At 44.0% G+C, this 21,827-nt stretch overlaps 1 protein-coding gene across 1 annotated transcript; it reads left to right on the top strand.

Moving 5' to 3' along the window:
- Nucleotides 1-590: 590 nt before the first annotated feature.
- On the top strand, nucleotides 591-9,688 carry RGS1 (regulator of G protein signaling 1). Its single transcript, XM_028732520.2, has 5 exons — nucleotides 591-738; nucleotides 1,414-1,500; nucleotides 4,410-4,471; nucleotides 6,440-6,603; nucleotides 8,191-9,688. Exons 1-5 carry the CDS (start codon nucleotides 638-640, stop codon nucleotides 8,374-8,376), a joined length of 600 nt encoding a protein of 199 aa, XP_028588353.2. The 5' UTR covers nucleotides 591-637; the 3' UTR covers nucleotides 8,377-9,688.
- The last annotated feature ends 12,139 nt before the right edge of the window (nucleotides 9,689-21,827 follow it).

Raw genomic sequence — 21,827 nt, forward strand, 5'->3', positions numbered from 1 at the left:
TTCCTAATTGCAAATGATCAATTTTTTTAAGTAAGACCTTCCACCACCACCAGCACCCAAAAAATGCAAATCTGATATAAATAAAAGCTGTGGAACTGTGAATAAGTTCTTTGGGGTCGTATCTAGGTTTTCTGCTCTGCAGGCTCATAATTCAGCCAAAGTCAAGTACATTTAAATCCCATCTATATCACTGGGAGAGAGGAAAACACATGTTTAGCTACACGTTTAGTTCTCTGGCAATTGAATCAATGGATTTCACTTTGCTCCAACACAGCACTCCACACAACAACTGATCTTAAATAATCTTTTTCTTTTTCTTTTCTTACAAAAGTCCCCATATTGTAATATGTTTCTTGCCCCCTGCTCCATTCAGCTTAAAGAGACCTGCTACCATCCAGTTTAACCACAATCATAAACTTTTTGAAAGATCTTCTTAAACAAAACCAGACAAATAACTGTGCACGTCATCTCAGAGTGAAAAAAGGAAGTTTCTCAGCTTGTGGTAACAGCCTATGACATACAGATTATTATTTATTTTTTTTGCTCAAAGCGGCTTACGTGTCAATATATAAGTCTGTCTGCAGTTGGTGACTTCAAATCTGCTAAGGACTACAACAGGAGACAGAAGCCAAGAAAGATGCCTTGGGTGTTCCTGTGGCAAACCAGTTCAAGCGAAATGAAAGACAAAAGCCAGGAGGTTGGAGAAGGCAAGGATCACAAAAAAAAGAGCAAGGCTTTGTAAGTACAACAGCACTTCTGAAATGCATTTTTAAGACTGAACATTTAACTATGGAGAAGGTTCAATTGGAATTAGCATTAGTTACTTAAAAGTACTACCAGTCAGATGTTTATTGAGGGATCAATGCTCCTTTGCAAGTTGTGGGGTTTTTTTTACAGCATCCACATGATATAATTGTCATCCAAAAACCAGCCTATATTCCTCTCCCCATTTAATCTAGATTTTATCCTTTAGCTGATGAACTGAAAAACCTGCAGCCAATTGCTGGTTTGCAACATCTTAACATCCCATTTACAATATTCAGCACCTGTCTGGAGGCATGAACATGCATGGGATTAGGTTGCAAATTTGGTGGAAAGCTTCAGCATGTGCTTATTTTAAGTCCCTTGTGCTGAAATCAAGGGAGCCACTTGGAATCGTGCCTAAATTCAGGCAAATTGATATGTGAGAATTTTAGTAGGCTTTCATGTGCAGCTGTTTGTGTGCATGGATGCATGTAAAAGGAGCCCCCTCTCTCAACATCTCATCATACTGAGGGGCATGATTGCTCAAGAAATAATCCAGGAGAGGCAGAGAACATGCATTTCAGTCTACTGACCTCCTGCAATTGATATGCTTCATGTTTTTTCCCCTATGCACAATAAATTACCGGATATTTTTATCATCACTTTCAGGGGTGTGGAACTGAAGAACTACTTTTTGTCTATTGTGCCACACATAGAATCACCTGACATCAAATATTCCACCTCCAAAGATGTAATGTAAGTATTAAGTAATATTTGCTATGCAGTCACTATATGATAATGTAGCTCCTTTTCACAGACGATTGCTTCTCACCTTGATCCAGGTCTGCATGCAGAGCACATGCATCTGAATTCAAATGCACAGGTGCTTTCGCTGTTCTTATTATTATTAACCCACCCTTCACCCTAAGGCCCCAGCACGGGTTTACAAAATCAAAACACAATATTACAAGCAATATTGTACAATATTACAATATATTGAAACCAGCTTGCACTCACAGAAATATTGCAACACACAACTAGGCAGTGGTGCAGTTAGAAAAAAATAGACTCTGCTCCCAGAGTGGCTGGGGTACAATTATTATTATTATTATTATTATTATTATTATTATTATTTTATTTCTAATGTAGCATCATGTCAGGCTTTGGGGGATCATCTCTCCCTCCCATGGGGGCAACCCAGAGTCAGAGAAACAATAAGAGTTCTTATCAAGCAATTTATTCAATAATTCACAGAGAACGACGAAGAAATGCAGCCTTCCCTAATAATGGTGTTGCTCCAAGTAAAGTCCCACCCTCTATGTCCCCTTTATTCGACATCACTCCTGCGTCGGTTAATCTGAGCTTTCTGTCTCTGAGCTCTCTGTTTTAATACCCTCAATGCCCACCTGGTCTTGGGAGAGTGAAGAAGAAGAAGAGTTTGGATTTGATATCCCGCCTTTCACTCCCTTTCAGGAGTCTCAAAGCGGCTAACATTCTCCTTTCCCTTCCTCCCCACAACAAACACTCTGTGAGGTGAGTGGGGCTGAGAGACTTCAAGGAAGTGTGACTGGCCCAAGGTCACCCAGCAGCTGCATGCGGAGGAGCGGAGACGCGAACCCGGTTCCCCAGATTACGTGACTACCGCTCTTAACCACTACACCACACTGGCTCTGGGGGTCAGGGATGCTTTCCAAGGACACAGAGTCCGTCAGCAGTCTCTCCCCTGCTGCCTCTTCTTCCTGCTGTTCCTCTTCCAGTATTTCCCAGCTTTTGCCCTCTAAACTATTCCCTTCTGCAAACCACTGTTCTAAATCTATACTGTCCTCCTGTTCTCAGGAAGGTTCAAGACAGAGGGGGGTGACTCCCATCATTCCTCCTCAGTCCAGCAACTTGACACAGCAGCTCTTTAACTGCTAATGTGCATGTATTTCAAAATGTGGTACAGAAGCCCTGTTCTGTGTTGGGTGCCCTCCAGCTCATTTTGCTGAGCCCAGCCATTGACTCCTGCCCCACAGCCCTTCCCTGAGGGTACCTCTGACACTTGGCCCCGTTGAACTGGCCAGCTACATCTTTTGATGCAAAGGGAGGGTGGGCAGGAACTAGAAATGCTCTGTGGGTGAGACGATATGCTCAGAAAGCTGCCCCCATAATGAGTCAGATACTCCATGGACAAAACTTTAGACTAATCTTCCAGTTAGTGTCATCACTTTCCCCCCTCTGTGCCAGGGAAGCATCTGTGTCTCTGCTTCAGAGCCCATCATGCAGCTATTAGAAGCACAGGAACCTCATCCCACACCCCTTCTAACTTATTGAACCTGGACCCATAGGGATGCTGTGGCCAGTCAGAACAGGGGATCTTCTTTCACTACCTAAAATCCCAGCAGAGCAACCAGTGGCCCAGGAGTAATCCTGAGAGTATCACGTGGTTCAAAATATATTCATTCTGAATCTTCTTCCAATTTCAGTTTTGCAGTGGGTTCTTTCCTACAGTGTGAAATCTCTAAATGTGCTACTTAGCAGTTGCGGGTTATCCATTCATCTAAGGCTCATACCTTAGACAAGACAGAAAGTGGAAACCCACCTCTGCAGATAAGACAGCAGAGCGTTTCAGAGCCCAGACTTAAAGGAAGTCAGACAAGATAGCTAACAGAATTATCACAGATTGACTCAATATCCTGTCAATGAATCAAAGGTTTCTCTTATCGGCTTTTTAGCATTATGAACTTCCAAACTGATGATTATGTAGCCCGATTCAGGATCTCATTGAGCCATCAGGGTGATGTAGTAATGGATATGGGACTAGAATGGTATGAAGTGAAGGTCTTGGACAAATAAAGTCTCAAATGCCAGTCCCTACTCAATTATGAAACTCAAAGAATTAGGTAAATAAGGAAAGAAGCATAGCTCAGGTGGTAAAGCACAGATCACAGGCTCAATTCCAAGAAGAGGTGGCAATTTGAACAAAATGTTGAGGGGGCCCATCACCCCCCAACTGCCTCTGCACACACTCCCCCCCCCCTCCTCACACTTCTGTGGAGCTCACCTTTCTTCATCACACACAACTGGGCACAGGCGTCCTCTTACTCCCCACCCACTTGCCTTTCAGCCCCCACCCACCCGAAAGAGGTTTTTGCCTGCCCACACTTGCCACCTGCTCACCTCACCTGCCTGCCTACCTGCCTACCTCTCCTCAGCTGCCCTGGCTCAGACACACTCAGAAATGGCACCGAAAGCAGGGGAAAGAGGGTGGCACCCAGTTGGGGTGCCTAAGGGAGGGAGGTACCAACATGTAGGAAATGGGGAGGGAGCTGGCTCCCTCAAATATTTTGTTGGGGGGCAAATGGACCAGGACCCCATAGAGCTGGCACATCTATAATTTTCAGGGAAACGTGGGGTTAAACTAGACAAGACATTGGGGAGTTGTGATCAGTTCTCCCATCTCTTTACATTTATTTTCAAACCAGACATGGGGTGAAAAGCATTGGAATTGCAGTACTGGGAGGGAATGCTTAATCCTCCCTCCTATTTCCTTGGTATAAAATGCCCTCCAAGCTGAAAGGTACAACACACACAAGTCTCCAACAACAAACAACACTAGCCTAGCTCAAGATCTCTGTCAAGTATGTGGTTTCTTGCACTTAAAACCATGTCTGTTTTCCTTTCAGGCTTCCTGCAGAAGAGGTTACAAAGTGGTCACAGTCCTTAGAGAAGCTTCTGGCAACCCAGTGTAAGCATTTTATCACTGTAACAGTTTTATGTGTTGTGAGTATATAATATTGAAAGGAAGATCAGCAAAGCAGAATTGCCACGTTCAGAAAATATGACTCAGTTAGGTAATATTCTCTGGGGTGGCCATGTGCTCTTATTCGAGACTTTAAAGTCCTTCCATCTCCTGGGCCCTTTCTTCCATATGTTCTTTCCCATTCTATAAGATCTGCAGATCCAGACTTCACCTATGTCCCTTGGGATACTGGTTTTTCATACCCATCCATCCCATCCATATTTAATGTGTGTACATACTCTGGAAATATACTCCAGTCTACCGGAGTTGAATATCAATTCTGACCTTTTTGAAAAGCCATGTTCCATACTGTTCCAGAAGATCAGATTTGGGGAGGGCGGGTGTCTTATGAGAAGAGAGTGTGGGACCTGGTGAGTCCTTTGCCTGAGCCAGTCGGCGTGGTGACCATCCTTCTCCTCTCCTCTCTCCTTTCCTTTCCCCCGCCTCTCTCTCTCTCTCTCTCTCTCTCTCTCTCTCTCTGCCATTTTCTCCCAGCCCCCTCCACTTGTCAACTTTTTCCTTCCTGCCCAATGGGCTGCTGATCTGATCTGTGTCCAAGGCCACATAAAATTAAATAATTCCACTAGCACCCAGTATACAATGTGCAAGAACAATTTGATCCCTGCACGTGAGCCAATGCATGAATGGGTTTTTCCATTTGGGGTATCCCAAGCCTGTTAATAATAGGAGTAAGTGGCTACCCGAATATAATTTAATGCTTAAACATATTTGAACCATTTGGGTTGCTGTAGCATTACAGTTGGAGTTTGTTCAACATTCATTCAGATCTGTTCCATCATCTAGGATAGCAAACCAAACAGCATCTGCACATCATGTTTTGCAAGATATACACACACAAACAAACACAAAACCCCTTTTAACAGCCTTCCCTTGCCCCAAGATGCAAGCCCTTAATCACCTTTACTCTTTACAAAGAGGTGACCCCTATATCACCTTTTCCAGGAAAGCACATACCTCACCTTCACTGCTGGCAAATAAAAACTAACTTCTTGGCCCTCCTTGGGAGATCAGCATATCCTGTAGGAGAACAAAGGAACAGCAGAGCACAAGACTATATTATAATTCAGAGCTAAGAATTCCATTCCCCCTCCATTCAATTTCCCCCCATTCTTTGCCTTTCACATTAAGCTCCCACATGAGTTGATTTAAATGGAATGAGCCCGAGTGGCAATGGAGATACAGTCATACCTCGGGTTGAATGCGCTTCGGGTTGAGCGCGTTCGAGTTGTGCTCCGCAGCAACCCAGAAGTAACGGGGAGCGTTACTTCCGGGTTTCGCCACTTGCACATGTGCAGATGCTCAAAATGACGTCACGCACATGCGCAGAAGCGGTGAAAAGCAATGCGCGTGCAGATATGCCGTCGCTAGTTACGTTTGCTTCTAGATACGAACGGGGCTCTAGAATGGATCCCATTCGTATCCAGAGGTACCACTGTACAAGCTTCAGGCCCAAAGGGAAGGAAATACAGTAATACCTCGGGTTAAGAACTTAATTCGTTCTGGAGGTCCGTTCTTAACCTGAAACTGTTCTTAACCTGAGGTACCACTTTAGCTAATGGGGCCTGCTGCTGCCGCCACCGCACAATTTCTGTTCTCTTCCTGAAGCAAAGTTTTTAACCCAAGGTACTATTTTTTTGTTAGTCGAGTCTGTAACCTGAAGCGTCTGTAACCTGAAGCATCTGTAACCCGAGGTAACAATGTACTTGTTGCTCCTGGCTTCTTTGTAACAACATGGTTTAAAGCAATGCCCTAATGGGGAAACAGTTTCGCCACCACCACAGCCTGGCTAGAAGGTTAATCAATCTACTATAAAGCATAGTTTCTTGGTTATTTTGTCTTCCCCTTGTGTTAAAATTATGACTAAAGCCACGTCTGTATTTCTGTTCATTGCAGGTGGTCAAGATGCTTTCAGAGAATTTCTAAAATCCGAGTTCAGTGATGAAAACATTGAGTTTTGGCTAGCTTGTGAAGACTACAAGAAAACCCAAGCTGATTGTTTACATGGCAAAGCAGAGAAGATTTACAAGGAGTTTGTTCAGAATGATGCTACAAAGCAAGTAAGTTTAAAGCTTGGATGAAGTTTAAAGGGAAAATGACTAAATGTTTATAGCAGTTTTATTTGAAAGCATCCTGGTGCATTTTATAGGTTGGCTATTTCATAGTTTCACGGCTAACCCTTTGAAACTTAAGACAGTAGGAACTCTGCATGAGGCTATGTATTTTGGACTGGCCCATATGCAGTGTGAATGCCCACAAGTTTTATTTTGGTTGCTATATATCCCATGTAATGATGGGAAAGTAATCAAGCTCATATTAAAATGTGAAATGAACCTTTCTGAAACTACTTTTGCACTTCCTAAAACAATGTGCAAGCCAAAATTCTTCCTAATTCACACTTCTCCAAATATTTGTGGTAGATGTCCAGGGAGCATGGTTGTTAAATTCCTAACATTTATTTTTTTAAAAGAAAAATCTTGATCTTTTAATGTACGGTTCTGTTCAGTGCACAACCAGGCAGCACTGCTCCCCAGGGGAAAATCAAAGCTGCTAACAGCAAAACAACTCTGCTAACTCCAAATATCAAAATGAAAGTCAAGATAACGAAACATTGCAGATTTCAAAAATAAAAGACAAGTCAAAGCTAAATTCATGTCAAAACAGTCAATAAATGAAATCTATCAAACCCATGAGAATTGATTCAAAGGTCCTCTATCTGTCTCCATCTTTCATCCCTTTTTGTACAGCAATGGGAGCTGCTTCTCAGTGAGGTGACCCCATGGCTGAATATTGTCTGCATATTCTTTGAACCCCAGGGTGAGGGAAAGATGCAAATCACATGGGCCTTTCTTGCCCAGTCAGTGGTCTGCTCCACACTCTCCCGACTGCTGCACCTTCTTCAGACAACAGAGAATATTCTAATATTACCACGTGCTTCAACTCCTCCTAGGGTAGCAAGAAAGAACCCAATGAACTTGGGCTGTACCAAGTTCCCATTTACTGTTCCTATGTGGCACATGTGCTTGCTGTATGAAGTGTGAAAAGAGGCTCTGAAGTTTTGTAAGAATGAAAACACAAAGTGGGAAGCTGACCTGAGGGCATTTGTTTAGTAATTAACTGGAAGGGTTGTGGTTTTACATTTATAAACCATGTTTTTCTGATAATAATTTTTATTAGTTTTCGATTACAATCCGATAATAGCCTCCTTAAAACAATACCAATTCATAATACAATTACTAATACCAATTGTTCAAATACCAAATTATATAATTTAGATAAGGTCCCCTCCACTGGCGTGCTAGAATTGATGGTTTTCTTTATTTCAGCATTCCAAAATCTGATTAATTTTAAATGCATTCCAGTCATAATAATAATCCCTTATACAACAATTGCAATATTAATAGCTTCTATTCATATTGACACATTAAATGATTTATAAAACTACAAGCGAGGCACTCAAACTATATCCTTGTTCTTCCTGTGTGTGGCAATTATTCTGTCTGTGGTGTTTCTCCCTGTCCTTGTAAAATATTATGTCTATATTTTCCCCGTTGTTGCTGTTATCCAGATTTATACACCATGTTTTGTACTTCATTTATGAAACCTGCATTCAGATGTTACTGAAGTCTAATTTTGCTGTCCCTTAGGTCAACATTGACTTTTACACAAGAAAAGACATCGCCAAGAAGGCTCAAGATCCAACACCTTCAAGCTTCGATGAGGCCCAGAGGCATGTGTACATACTGATGGAGCGAGACTCCTACCCTCGATTCCTCAAGTCCACATTCTATCGCAATCTGCTGGATAAGGTTGACTGCAACAGTCTCAAGTGAGGATCCACCTGGCAAGAGTCAAGGATGGGCTCTGAATCTTGTCTGATGTTGACATCAGTTTTAAGAGTGGCTGGATGCCAGCGCACAAGATGGAACAGGGGACCAAAGGAGCTGTTGGAACTGTCACAAACATGGACTGGTTTGCATGTGCGATGAAGGTGGCTGGGTGGTTCTCTCTGAGATGAAGTGTTTGAAAAGAAGAGAAGTCATTTTTGCCTTGGCACCACTGGACTAAAGACCGCCTCCTGTGTTAGAATTTTCTCCTTTGGGAATGGCACTACAAGTGAGCCTTGGTGCAGATGTCATTATCGTTAGAATTCCTGCTCCATGATTGCAGTCATGGGATTTTTGTCTATCACATGACGGTATAAGGGAAGGACGTGTGTTTCCATTCCTGCTCTTACATAAATAGGCCAAGCTCACACAATTCTCATTACTTAACAGTGATCACTTGCAGCTAGATGTATGAACTGACTCCCCTGAAAGGCATTACCAGTGCAGCATTGCGAGTTGATATGAAAAGCTTCTCTCTTTCTCTCTCATAGTCCATGCACACCCATGCAAATAATTCTTTGATTCATGTGTGCACAAGACCCAAAGGAACCAACAGCCCCAGGCATAGACTTCAACATGTGGCAGAATTGGGTGCTATACTGGCCATCTGCGCTGAAAACAGGAATCTGAGAGCAGCCTAAGATAAGCCTGTCTAGTGTATCTACACAAGCATTTCAGTTTGTGATTTTGAACAATATCCCCTCCTCCTCCCCAGAGCTGTTCTGGGATTCCCCTGACACCCCCAGAGCCATTTTTGGGGGAGGTGAAGGAGGAGAAAGGGAAAAGCTCCACTGCTCAGGTAGAAGTCCTTTGGTGCATCCTATCAAAAATGTTTTGGAATTGCAAAACCTTAATTGCCAAAACAAAAATTTAAAAATGCCTTCGCTGCCCCAAATGTAATCCATCAGATATATAGCACATTAAGATGTTTGTGGCTTTATGACATTGAGTGCACTGTATGTTGTTGCTTGAATCCCAATAGATTGGAATCCCATTTCCTGTGGATATAAGCTAGGGTGAGCATAAATTATATTTTAGTAGTTGCTAACATAAGATAGTCATATTTAATTTATTGTAAATGAATGGCAAGTGACCACTAATTTAAAACTATATAACAAGCCCACCTCACAGGTTTGTTGTGAGGATAACATGGGAGAGAAGACGTGGAAAATAAATACTATTTTTTGTTTTTAAAAATGGGAAGAGAAACGTGTACTCTTTGGAGGAAAGGAGAGAAATAAATGTAGCAAATCAATAAGGTAAAGGTAAAGGTACCCCTGCCCATACGGGCCAGTCTTGACAGACTCTGGGGTTGTGCGCCCATCTCACTCAAGAGGCCGGGAGCCAGCGCTGTCCGGAGACACTTCCGGGTCACGTGGCCAGCGTGACAAGCTGCATATGGCGAGCCAGCGCAGCACACGGAAACGCCGTTTACCTTCCCGCTAGTAAGTGGTCCCTATTTATCTACTTGCACCCGGGGGTGCTTTCGAACTGCTAGGTTGGCAGGCGCTGGGACCGAGCGACAGGAGCGCACCCTGCCACGGGGATTCGAACCGCCGACCTTTCGATCAGCAAGTCCTATGCACTGAGGCTTTAACCCACAGCGCCACCCGCGTCCCTAGCAAATCAATAAATCAATATAAATTAGCTGATAGAGACATTCTGAACTTTTTAATTTAGCCCTGTCAATGCCAGAAGTTGGCAGCTGCTCTGCAGTCTTTTATACTGTATTCTGGCTGTTTGCACAACATTTTCAACATCTACTCTGGAAAATGGAAAAACAATTTAAAAATGTATTTTTAGTGTGCACATATGCGCAAGAGTCCCACTTTAAAAGAGTGGGACTTTTGCACAAACGTACACATGCTAAAAATACATTTCTTATTGTTTTCCTGTTTTTTTAACATGGCACAAGCCTCAAAGGTTGATTTTAAAATAAACCAACACTGCTTGGCTATGTACTTGAGTACCTGGCAGAAAAGAACAGTGCACTGAAGTGGGGGGGGGGGGGGGAGGTTGGTTGGTTGTTGAGCTTAGTGCATCCCAGGTTATGAAGGGCCTCATCTGCTTGTGTTGAAACAGATCGCTGAAGTTGTTAAGACTGAACAGCATCACCAAAAAAGAAACCCTACATTTCACGGTGTTGACGTGTTAAGGACTCCAGACACAACGCAGGGCTTATTTATCAAAAGCAACAGTGACTAGTGAAGCTGAGCAGCAGGCTAGCTTCCCACAGCCTTGGTAAAATTCTCTGGGGATAAAGCAGAATGTAATTTACCATGGCCCCATTTGCACAAAAAGGGTGTTTAGAGTGTGCTCTCAACCTTTTCAAGTTCAATGGCTGCTGGTGTCAAAAAACCAACAACAACCAGAGTCATAAATGTGCTCAGAGTCACTCACTAAGAAATCGTGAACACAATTTTCATAAGAGCTGTAACTCTAAAGTGTAGAAATTTATGATGGGCATAAAATAGCAGACAACTGTTGCTGATTGTTATCTCGTCATGCCCCAGATAAGGTGCTTGTTTCCCCCCTCTGCTTTTTACACTTCTAAGCTCAGAGTGATTTCAGTTTTTCCATTTTCCAAATGTGACTCATTTCGGCTTATGGCCGCCAGGTTCCAGTTTAAGCTCTGATGCATGGATCTGATTTCTTGTGTGAATCTTAAAGGCACTGCACACACAAACACACGGGGGTGGGGAGGCAGTGTTTTCAAACTGACACCATTTGTGGGGTGGAATTCAACCACACAGTGGCGTAGCGTGGGGGGTGCAGGGGGGGCCGGCCGCACCGGGCGCAACATCTGGGGTTAGGGCAAATCCACGGGTTAGGGGGCGCAAATCCACAGGTTAGGGGGCGCAAATCCACGGGTTAGGGGGCGCAAATTACTTGCCTTGCCCCGGGTGCTGACAACCCACGCTACGCCACTGCAACCACATGCTGGCAATTTCCATGCAGCACAGTTATAGTTGAATGCACAACAGCCCCACACTTCCCCAGAAGATAAGACTTTTTGAGATTTTAAAAAAGTGACTGGGGGAATGCAGTGGCAAATGGGTAAACAACCATGGGGGGCACTGTGTCCTTTTTGCTACTTGGGGCAAAATGGGAAGTACTGCCCTGCTCTGCCACACCATGTGCCCTGCTGCATCCACCCCCGGGCATTGCTGCCATGCCGCCCACCTCTGCCAGCACTGCCACTGGGCTGCCTGTTTCTGCCGGCATCAGAGTGACTTCTCCACCAGGGGTAGAGGAGGGAGAGTGGATGGGGCTCCCATGGGTGCACCACTTTGGGGGTTTCCACTGCCTAAGGTGGCTGCTTCACCCCACCTAATAGGTGAGCTGGCCATGCTTTGATGCAACTGTCATCTAGCCTCTCCGCAAACAGATTGGGACGTATAGCCTTTTTTCTCTCCCAAAGATGTGCTGCAGGGAAGAGGGTCCAGATTTTTCCTCAGGGTTTGAAATTTATATTCGAAATCGAGTGTGAATTTCATGCTCTTTATTCAGTTCATAGAAGCAATGAATGAAACTTCCCCAAAACATCTAGCTATATATACATTATTTACACAATGGGCCCCGCGTGACTGGCTAATTCTGGGCTGCTCCTGTCGGCCAATCAGGTTGCAGATTCACTTGCTCCAGAGGTCTGATTGGCTGCTCCTGCAGGCCAATCAGGTTTCTGATTCACTTCCACCTGGAGCTGGATTGGATGGCTCCTGCAGACCAATCAGACTGCTGCATTCTGGATCCTATTGTTCTAGGATTCAGCTCAGTACATAACAGAGTTTTAGCCCTGAATCCTTTACTGTGAATGTGTATAGCCACAAAGTAGCAGATGTTTAGGGTCAGAGTTTTCCTTCCCCTAGATGGGCTACCTTCCTAGGTTGACAAGCCCTATCTGCTTCTCACTTCCCTCTACAACATGTGCAGAAACTGCCTTCTTGACCACTGAACCCACTCTTGCTCTTTTCTGCATAATTTGTCTGTCTTTCTTGGGGTAACTGGCTTCCGCATATCTGCTAGTATATATCGACTCTTGAAGTGATGGATAGTCATGACATAGTTGGAGCCAGGGAAAACCAAAGTTATTTTTTTCATTTGGAGCAACAACAACAACAAAAAAGTCACACACACACACCTACGCAAACAAATGGATCACAATCTACTTTTAGAGCTGCAAATGGAACTTGGCGTTCTTAGCTAATGTGCGTTCCCTAAAAATATTTAGCTGAGATAACAAGAAAGGTTATGGAAAGTGTGCTTAAATCTTCCCAAAACCACTATTTCCCCTGCAAATGCCCCCCCAACAGTCTACCCCCTGCCCCAAGTGGGCTTTCTTCCAGGTTCAGAACACAGCTGGTGAGGGGGGTTATTCAGGGTGACTTATTCAGAGCTCCCTTCTCACTGAACCTCTCCCTTTTCCATTCCTTAGCTGCCTCATATGAAAAAGATAAAGGATGTGGAGTCCTCAAATATTCCATAGTACCTTCAAACAACTCCTGGTGGCATGTGCTTCCTTCAACACACAGCTCCAGATTTAACGTAAGAATTTACAGGTGAGACTCGAAAAATTAGAATATTGTGGAAAAGTTCATTTATTTCAGTAATTCAACTTAAAAAGTGAAACTAATATATGAGATAGACTCATGACATGCAAAGCGAGATATGTCAAGCCTTTATTTGTTATAATTGTGATGTTTATGGCGTACAGCTGATGAAATAACAAATAACTCATGTATTAGTTTCACCTTTTAAGTTGAATTACTGAAATAAATGAACTTTTCCACGATATTCTAATTTTTTGAGTTTCACCTGTAGAATACAAAGTTAGTGAAGCAAACACTCATCTATGCACAGCATCCATCAGGTGAATTTAACCTTCTCTAACAGAACAATCTAATGGACAGCCTTGCTCTTAAGTACTCTTAAAGATACAGTAGCATTGTAGTGGATGTGTGCAGAAGGGGCTGCACAACAGGAAGGAGGAGGAAGCATATGACTCTGTGCAAGAGGAAGTTGAGAAAAGGAAGGAGAGGGAGATAGGAAAAAGACAGGGAATGTGATAACTGTGCATGTGTGAGCGCACACAGACGCAAAGAAGGGATGCAGAACAAACGGGGGGAAGCATGGAAGTTGGGTGAAGACGAAAGTGGGGGTACAAAAGGGGCTGCATAATAGGGAGGGGTGGCTTCATAACTGAGAGAGCTGAGCAGTTGCAATGTGTGGGAGGAAGATGATGCTGGAGATTACCAGGGTTGTGGAAGAGGCGTTGCCCCAAAAAAGGGAGGCAGAAGGATCGGCATGGGGGTGGAGGTGAAAAGAGGGGTACAAGCAGGACTGGAACACAGAAGGGAGAAACTGCATTGAAAATAGGTTGGGGGGGATGAAATAAGAATTATATGTCATGGGGGCATCAGGATTTTAGAGATGCTTAGTTGGGGCATGGCCAAAAAACAGCTGGGAACCACTGCTCTAGGGTGTTGATGTTAGGGCAGTGGGGGGGAGGGTTGGTGAGCAACTGGATACAGTGGTATCTCAGGTTAAGTACTTAATTCGTTCCTGAGGTCTGTTCTTAACCTGAAACTGTTCTTAACTTGAAGCACCACTTTAGCTAATGGGGCCTCCTGCTGCTGGAGCACAATTTCTGTTCTCATCCTGAAACAAAGTTCTTAACCTGAAGCACTATTTCTGGGTTAGCGGAGTCTGTAACCTGAAGCGTATGTAACCTGAAGCGTCTGTAACCCAAGGTACCACTGTAATCGCTACTAAAACTGTGTGAAATAAATGTCCACCAAAAAAATGCAAAAGGAAATGTAGAAGCCATGAGGGCTCTACTACAAACTCAGTTATGAAAAGGGTGGCTGTAAATGTTGCTCCTGTTTGGGGAGTTTGTAAAAAAAGATTAAAAGATTTTATAGTGTCAAAGTAAGACACATACAAAAATGACTTAATTGGATCGGCTGCGCTGATAGCAAGGGGAAAACATACAGAAGCAAAAATAACGCGTTCAAAAATGTCTCCAAATTTATTTGTCACAGACTTCCCTTCATTCTTCAATTGAGATGTTTTACAATGATAGCAAGGGCAGGGGAAGAGTCGTCCCTGAAAGCCCAGCTCACTCCATAGCTATTCCAGCCTCCTTAGCAACAAAAATAAACAGAAGAGGCAAAACTTAACAGCGTTCTCCATCAGGCTGCCACAGGTCTGTTGCAAGCCATATATAGCAAACCTATACAATGCTACAAAGCCTACAAACACCATTATTTCGAGTTATATGCCCATAAACACATTTAATGACATTCAGTGACAGAAAGCATAACCTGACAACTAGAGGAGAGAGAAGGAGTGTGGAAGTAGTCTTGGTTTATTCAGTAAAAGTTTCAAGACATCTTGTGATGTATTACTAATCTGCCTCCCACATACCCAGACAGGCATGGCCAAAGTTGTTCCTCAGTGGTGGGGAGGTGTGTGACTTGCACCCACACTCATGACATGGCCTCATACTCTTAACCAAAAAAAAAAGTTTCAACCGACAGTGCGGAAAACATGGGCCACAAGTGAAAGGAGAAGCTGTGAGCCAGCTGCCCAAAGCAAAAGTAGTGAGGCGATTTTCACTGCAATGGGATGGAGATACTCATCAATATGTTTGGATACAAACCCACCACACTGGAGCAACTCCAAAGTGGTTTAGAAGGCACTTTAGTTCAGTGCCTAAATTGCAGCCAACTGTAGTCAATTCAGAGGCATACGAGGGGGGGGGCAGTTCAAATCTCCGTGAAGGTCGGCAGTTCAAATCTCCGTGATTCCGTCCGTTGTTCAGTCCCTGCTCCTGCCAATCTAGCAGTTCGAAAGCACCTCAAAGTGCAAGTAGATAAATAGGTACTGCTCCAGCGGGAAGGTAGATGGCATTTCCATGCGCTGCTCTGGTTCACCAGAAGTGGCTTAGTCATGCTGGCCACATGACCCGGAAGCTGTTCGCCAACTCCCTCAGCCAGTAAAGCGAGATGAGCACAGCAACCCCAGAGTCATCCGCAACTGGACCTAACAGTCAGGGGTCCCTTTACCTTTACCTATTCCCAATGACAGCAGAGGAGCAAAGCTGGAGACTTCGCATTATTATGTAATTCCTGCAATTTTGCACTCGCGAACATGGCTCATGTTTACATGCCTTCATTTCAAGAGCAACAAGGTAAAAGGTAAAGGTACCCCTGCCCGTACGGGCCAGTCTTGACAGACTCTAGGGTTGTGCGCCCATCTCACTCAAGAGGCCGGGGGCCAGCGCTGTCCAGAGACACTTCCGGGTCACGTGGCCAGTGTGACATCGCTGCTCTGGTGAGCCAGAGCCGCACACGAAAACGCCGCTTACCTTCCTGCTAGTAAGCGGTCCCTATTTATCTACTTGCACCCAAGAGTGCTTTCGAACTGCTAGGTTGGCTGGTGCTGGGACCGAACAACGGGAGCGCACCCCACCGCGGGGATTCGAACCACCGACCTTTCGATCGGCAAGCCCTAGGCGCTGAGGCTTTTACCCACAGCGCCACCCGCGCTGAGGATAGAGGGAATGACATTCCATAATAACCAGATTGCTTTGGGCTGCATTATCTGAAAATTTGTACCAAATTGTTGCAAGGCCCTCTATAATGCTTTCACTATTAATGTCACGTGTTTGCTTTATCCACCAGGCTGCTGTTTTGATAGAGGTTCAGGTTCCATGCTAATTTCACGATGGTCCAAACATACTGTATCAGGAAAGAATGGAAATTACGCAGTGCCATTTTGAGAGTCTAAGAATAGATAGCAAACCAGGTGTTTCATGTTTTCTACTTAAAAGAGAATTTGCCAGTATTTCAAAAATGAAAGAAAACATCTGCATTGCACCTAGCATCTGTGAAACATCATGAACTAAGGACATTTCCAGTGCGACGGATTTAATTGTTGTGGCTAAAGGAGGATTATCTCCTTCAGGGCATCTTCAGTACCTCTAAATTCTTCTCTTTCCAGACTTTTTTTTCCCCTTCCCCAAAAGATACCCTTGGCACTCACTAGTCCTATTCAGAAGTTATTCAAATTGAGAAATTAAATACAGGGGCAGGGTGTGTAGAACAAAACAGTAAAAATGTTCCAGAAAGCCTGTAAACCCCAGGAATAACTATCATTTGCTGCAAGAGTGAGTTCACGTATGTTTATCTGCTTTGAAGCTTTGAAGCCATAGTTTTGGTTCAGCAAGTTGGGAGAGGAGATGATTCTCACGCTGGCTGTCTGTCAGGTACTCCCTTATCTGAGAGATAAATCAGACTTGGAATGGGCAGCTCTAAGCCAGGGGTGAGTCAACCGGTGCCAGTTTACATAGCTTGCTTTGTGTATAAGTAATATTACCACTTTACGGACAAGTCATGATGACTTCCTGCTGTTTTGGCGTCCAACCCAAGTTCATAAAGGCAGCAGGGCTTACACCTAAGTACTAGAACCGGCCATTTTGGTGTTTTTGACATCCTTCTTTGATATCCCTGCATCAAACCACTCACACAGACCCTTGTTGAGCCTGTGGTTCAGGACACACGGGCAGCAGGAGACGAGTGCTCTAGCTCCACCACCCAACCTACATCACCATGGGACATGTGTGGAAGGCAAAAGATAGATAAATAATTAGAATTATAGAATTGGTAGAGAGTCATCTGGTCCAATCACCTGCAATGCAGGAATCTTTGGTCCAATGTGGGGCTGGAATCCACAACCCTGAGATGAAGAGCCTTGTGCTCTACCAAGTGAGCTAACGGGGTTGCTATGTTAAGAAATACTAATACAGTGGTACCTTGGGTTACATACACTTCAGGTTACATACGCTTCAGGTTACAGACTCTGCTAACCCAGAAATAGTGCTTCAGATTAAGAACTTTGCTTCAGGATGAGAACAGAAATCGTGCTCCGGCGGCGCGGCAGCAGCAGGAGGCCCCATTAGCTAAAGTGGTGCTTCAGGTTAAGAACAGTTTAAGGTTAAGAACGGACCTCCGGAACGAATTAAGTACTTAACCCGAGGTACCACTGTAACAACCTTGTCACCCTCTGCAAGCCATAGGGTGACTGTCTGAACCAGGGAGCTTGCTTCTATTTAGGTTGGGTCCCCATGTGATGCAGAACCCCAGTTTTCAAGGGTTCTCTGTATCATGCAAGAAGCCTCCACAATTTCCACTCACCAATTTTCAGAGGGCAGATGAGGAGGGGGGGGGGGTGGAGCTGACATGTTTGCTCTCCTTGCCCACATGTTTTATTTCACAATTTGTGTAACGCCTCATCAGACTGCTTATGGGTGCATCCGGACTGTCAGTCTCTCGTGGGAGAGATTCAAGTGCCCATGTGGAAAGCAAAGCACATCTGAAGTGGATTAAAAGGCTCTGCTGTCCCAGGGCACCCTCCCATCCACTTGCACTTAGGAAAGTGAAGAGAAAATGCATTGAAAAATGTGAGGGGAAAGCAGGATGAAGGCTCATCACTGAACAAACCAGAATGGATGCTCAGGAAAGTCCAGGTGGAAGGTTACAGAGTTGTTCCACCTGGCCTTTGGCTTGGAGCCAATTTGATTCCCTCCCTCCCTCTCTTTCTTTTTTCTTTTCCTTCTCCTCCTGCAATGAGGCTACATTTTAATATTTTAATGTTCCATTATTTTAATGTTGTATTTTATTTTTGTTTTTAAGTTGTAATCATTCTTCTTGTTTTTATTATTGCTTGTAAGCCGCTCTGAGCCCGGCCTTGGCTGGGGAGGGCGGGGTATAAATAAAAAAATATTATTATTATTATTATTATCCATTTTGCACAAGCAAATCAGGATAAATGCTTCATAAGAAGGTCGTCTGGAAGAGCCTCATGACAAATAAAAACCAGTTTCCTCAATTTAGGGCTCATCCCTCCTCCCCCTGTCTCGTTTCTAGAAAGTTTTCTGCTTGTCCCATGCTTAATAATAATAATAAAAATATGTATACCCCGCCCATCTGGCTGGGTTTCCACAGCCACTCTAAGCACATGTCCGAGTGGTTTTGCCTTTGTCTACAGAAAACTCAATTGCTGTTTATTCTGATTCAGTGCTAAACCGAAAGGGAAAGGAGGTGGGGCAAACAGAAGTCTGGGTGAGCCCCCATTTTATTTTTGTGCCCCATCAAAGGCAGATTTTATCAACTGGTAAGTTTGGAAGTGCTTCAACTGAACAGAAGCTGGAGAGAGATTAGAGGTTTTATCATCATTGTGGACAGAAGAGATAGAAACAATGAAGTAACACATGCTCTGCATTAGTTTCCAGCTTGATTAGAAATTTCCATTTTACAGTTTTAGAAACATAGAAGCAATTGAGATGCCTATATGAAAGTAAATGGAGCATGGTCATTTTTTTCGGAGAAATGTTGGAGGGTGTGGAGTTACGAGCCCCACAAGCCAATGAGAATAATAGCTATACAACCTTTAGCAGACTCTTGAAGTTTCCCTGCATAGGGAAGTTTTTTAATGTTTACTGTTTTATTATGTTTTTATGTATGTTGGAAGCTGCTCAGAATGGTTGTGGCAACCCATTCAGATGGGCAGGGTATAAATATTTTCACTGGATAAATGTTGGAGGGTATGGATTATATAATGTTATGTTACATGGAGTACACACAACCACAAGAAAATCCACACCAAGTCAATGAGCTTTTACTATGTACTATAACATGCTTAAAGATAAGGTAAAGGGGCCCCTGACCATTAGGTCCAGTCGTGACTGACTCTGAGGTTGCGGTGCTCATCTCGCTTTACTGGCCGAGGGAGCCAGCGTACAGCTTCTGGGTCATGTGGCCAGCATGACTAAACCGCTTCTGGTGAACAATAGCAGCGCACAGAAATGCCATTTACCTTCCCACCGCAGTGGTACCTATTTATCTACTTGTACTTTGACGTGCTTTCAAACTGCTAGGTCGGCAGGAGCAGGGACCGAGCAACGGGAGCTCACCCCGTCATGGGGATTCGAACCGCTGACCTTCTGATCGGCAAGTCCTAGGCTCTGTGGTTTAACCCACAGCGCCACCCGCGTCCGTAACATGCTTAGGTCTTGACTAATGGCACATGCGTCCAAAGATTGGCCAACACGGGTCTAGAAATGCTTGCATCACATAAGCCCTCTTCAACCATTCTACGAACTTGTGATAAAAACAACAGGTGGGCAAGACTGAGTGTGCCACATTTTTCCCCTGCCCCATCTCCCATCCCCATCATGAGTCATAGGGTGAACACATGAGACAGGGAGTCTCACATGGAGGTTCTCCACACAACTTAGAATCCTGGCACTGAACAAGGACAGGGGGCTCCCTCCTTCAGAAGTTTGCTCTCCAATTCATGGAACACAATGGGAGAGCTCAGCACCCTTTCCCCCACTCATGTATAGTTTTTACACTTGAGTAGAATGCCTGAAGAGGACTATAAACATCTTCCTTTCACTTACCCTTCTTGTAAGGGGGGAAAAAAACACAGAGCACTTAACTAAACCAAATAGAATAAACTTTACAAGGTTTGCAAACCCCTTTCCAGTTCATAAATTTAATCACACCCTTGAAAAGGAAAGGAGCACATTTAGTGCTTTTCTGGATGAAGGTCTGGCTTAGTCGAAACGGTTATAAAAATAGTAATGTACCCCATCCAGCCTTACAGTTTTTCATCCCCGCATCCAAGGATCTGTCTGAAGAATACCAATGCAAGCATCTGCTCTCTGTCCAAAACCATAAAAAAGCCATACTTCAAGACATTAGCCTCCATGTTACATAGCAACCAAATCTTGGCATTTACCATTGTTCCAGAGACTGTAATGGCTTCCTCTGTCTAGGTAACATTCACTAAGCCAGTTTCCAGTTAACACAAATTCGCAACACACATATAGCTTGGATTAGCCTTCTTCAACCTGGTGCCTTCCCAAATCATTGTTGGACTACACCTCCCATCAGGTCAGGGAAGAAAGGTGTTGCTGCCAACAACATCTGGGGAGCACCTTGAGCATGTGTGTGACAGTCAGTATTTACACTGTCTTGGTATAGCTATCAGGAGTTGTGTGTTTACACACAACTGATAGGGAGAGAGCCCAAGTCTGAGGGAAGGGGGATGCAGGTTGACGTGTTCTTTGGCTTCTAAGTGCAGTGTGAGGGCAGAAACCAGCAGATGGAGATTCCATTGCACAATTGGAAGACTACTTGGGCAGTGCTGGATACAGTTCCATATGATCTGTGACAGCAGTGCACTCAAAAGCAACTTTGTAGTACAAAATAGCAGCTTTTCAGGTCTTATACTCAGTTGGACCTCCATTTTAGGTGTGTGCTCAGCCTTTGATCCCAGGATTGGAGCAGGATTAGTTTCTTTCCCAGGACAAATTACTTGGCACCTGCAAGTAAAATCTGTTTTCAATCTACAGGACATGGCTATTTTTCACTCAGCGGGCAGCACACTCATACTAAAGAACATAACACAAGGACAATGATATCACTTTTTCCTTCTTTTTTTAAAGGTATACATTTGATCAGAATATATTTTGGTCATGCATGAAGTTGATTCAGTTAACTACTATGCTGGAATAAAAATCTGTGCATATCTACAAAAGCCCATTTTACAAAAATAAAATACAAAATAAAAGCATGCTCTCTGGACTGAGTGCCTCCAAAAATATGCAAGTGTGCACTGCACAGTAAAGCAAATTGTTTTAACACCTCTGTCATGAAAGGGGGGCCCTGCATGTGACACGATTATCCACCCGCATTTTCATTTGCAGTACTATTTAGTACATTAGGTGATGCCCTAATGCACAGGTTTAATCACTGAGGTGGCACACTGATGCACATTGACCTTAAATATTTCTCAGCTGGAATGTTTTTCAGGCTGCTCATCCTCAAATCATGACAACTGGCCAAAGAGTGAAATTCTGGTTGGGCCTAGGCCAGGGTTATCCAAACTTGGGTCTCCAGCTGTTTTTGGACTACAACTCCCATCACCCCTAGCTAGCAGGACCAGTGGTCAGTGGTGATGGGAATTGTAGTCCAAAAATAACTGGAGACCCACGCTTGGGAAACCCTGATCTAGACAATACTAGCAAAATAACAACCTGAAACCCATACCATCCTAATACTTGTGTGTGACAGTTTCTGTTTGCCACAGTGCATAGAAAACAGTGACGGAAGTGTTGGAGACAGTCAAGGATGTGGTTTAATCTGAATCTAGACATTACAGCTGGTGACCTCAGGGTTTAGTGGCTTGAGCTGGGCCAGATTAAAAGTGCAGCAAGTAGACAGCCCTACTCTGTTGACCACTCAAAAGCAAATTCTAACATAATTGCTGTAACAATACAGAATATCTCACTCTAGTGGTGAAGATTATGACCAGGTAACCTGCTCAGT

This window comes from Podarcis muralis, chromosome 5 (genome assembly GCF_964188315.1).
Source record: "Podarcis muralis chromosome 5, rPodMur119.hap1.1, whole genome shotgun sequence".
Taxonomy (NCBI): domain Eukaryota; kingdom Metazoa; phylum Chordata; class Lepidosauria; order Squamata; family Lacertidae; genus Podarcis; species Podarcis muralis.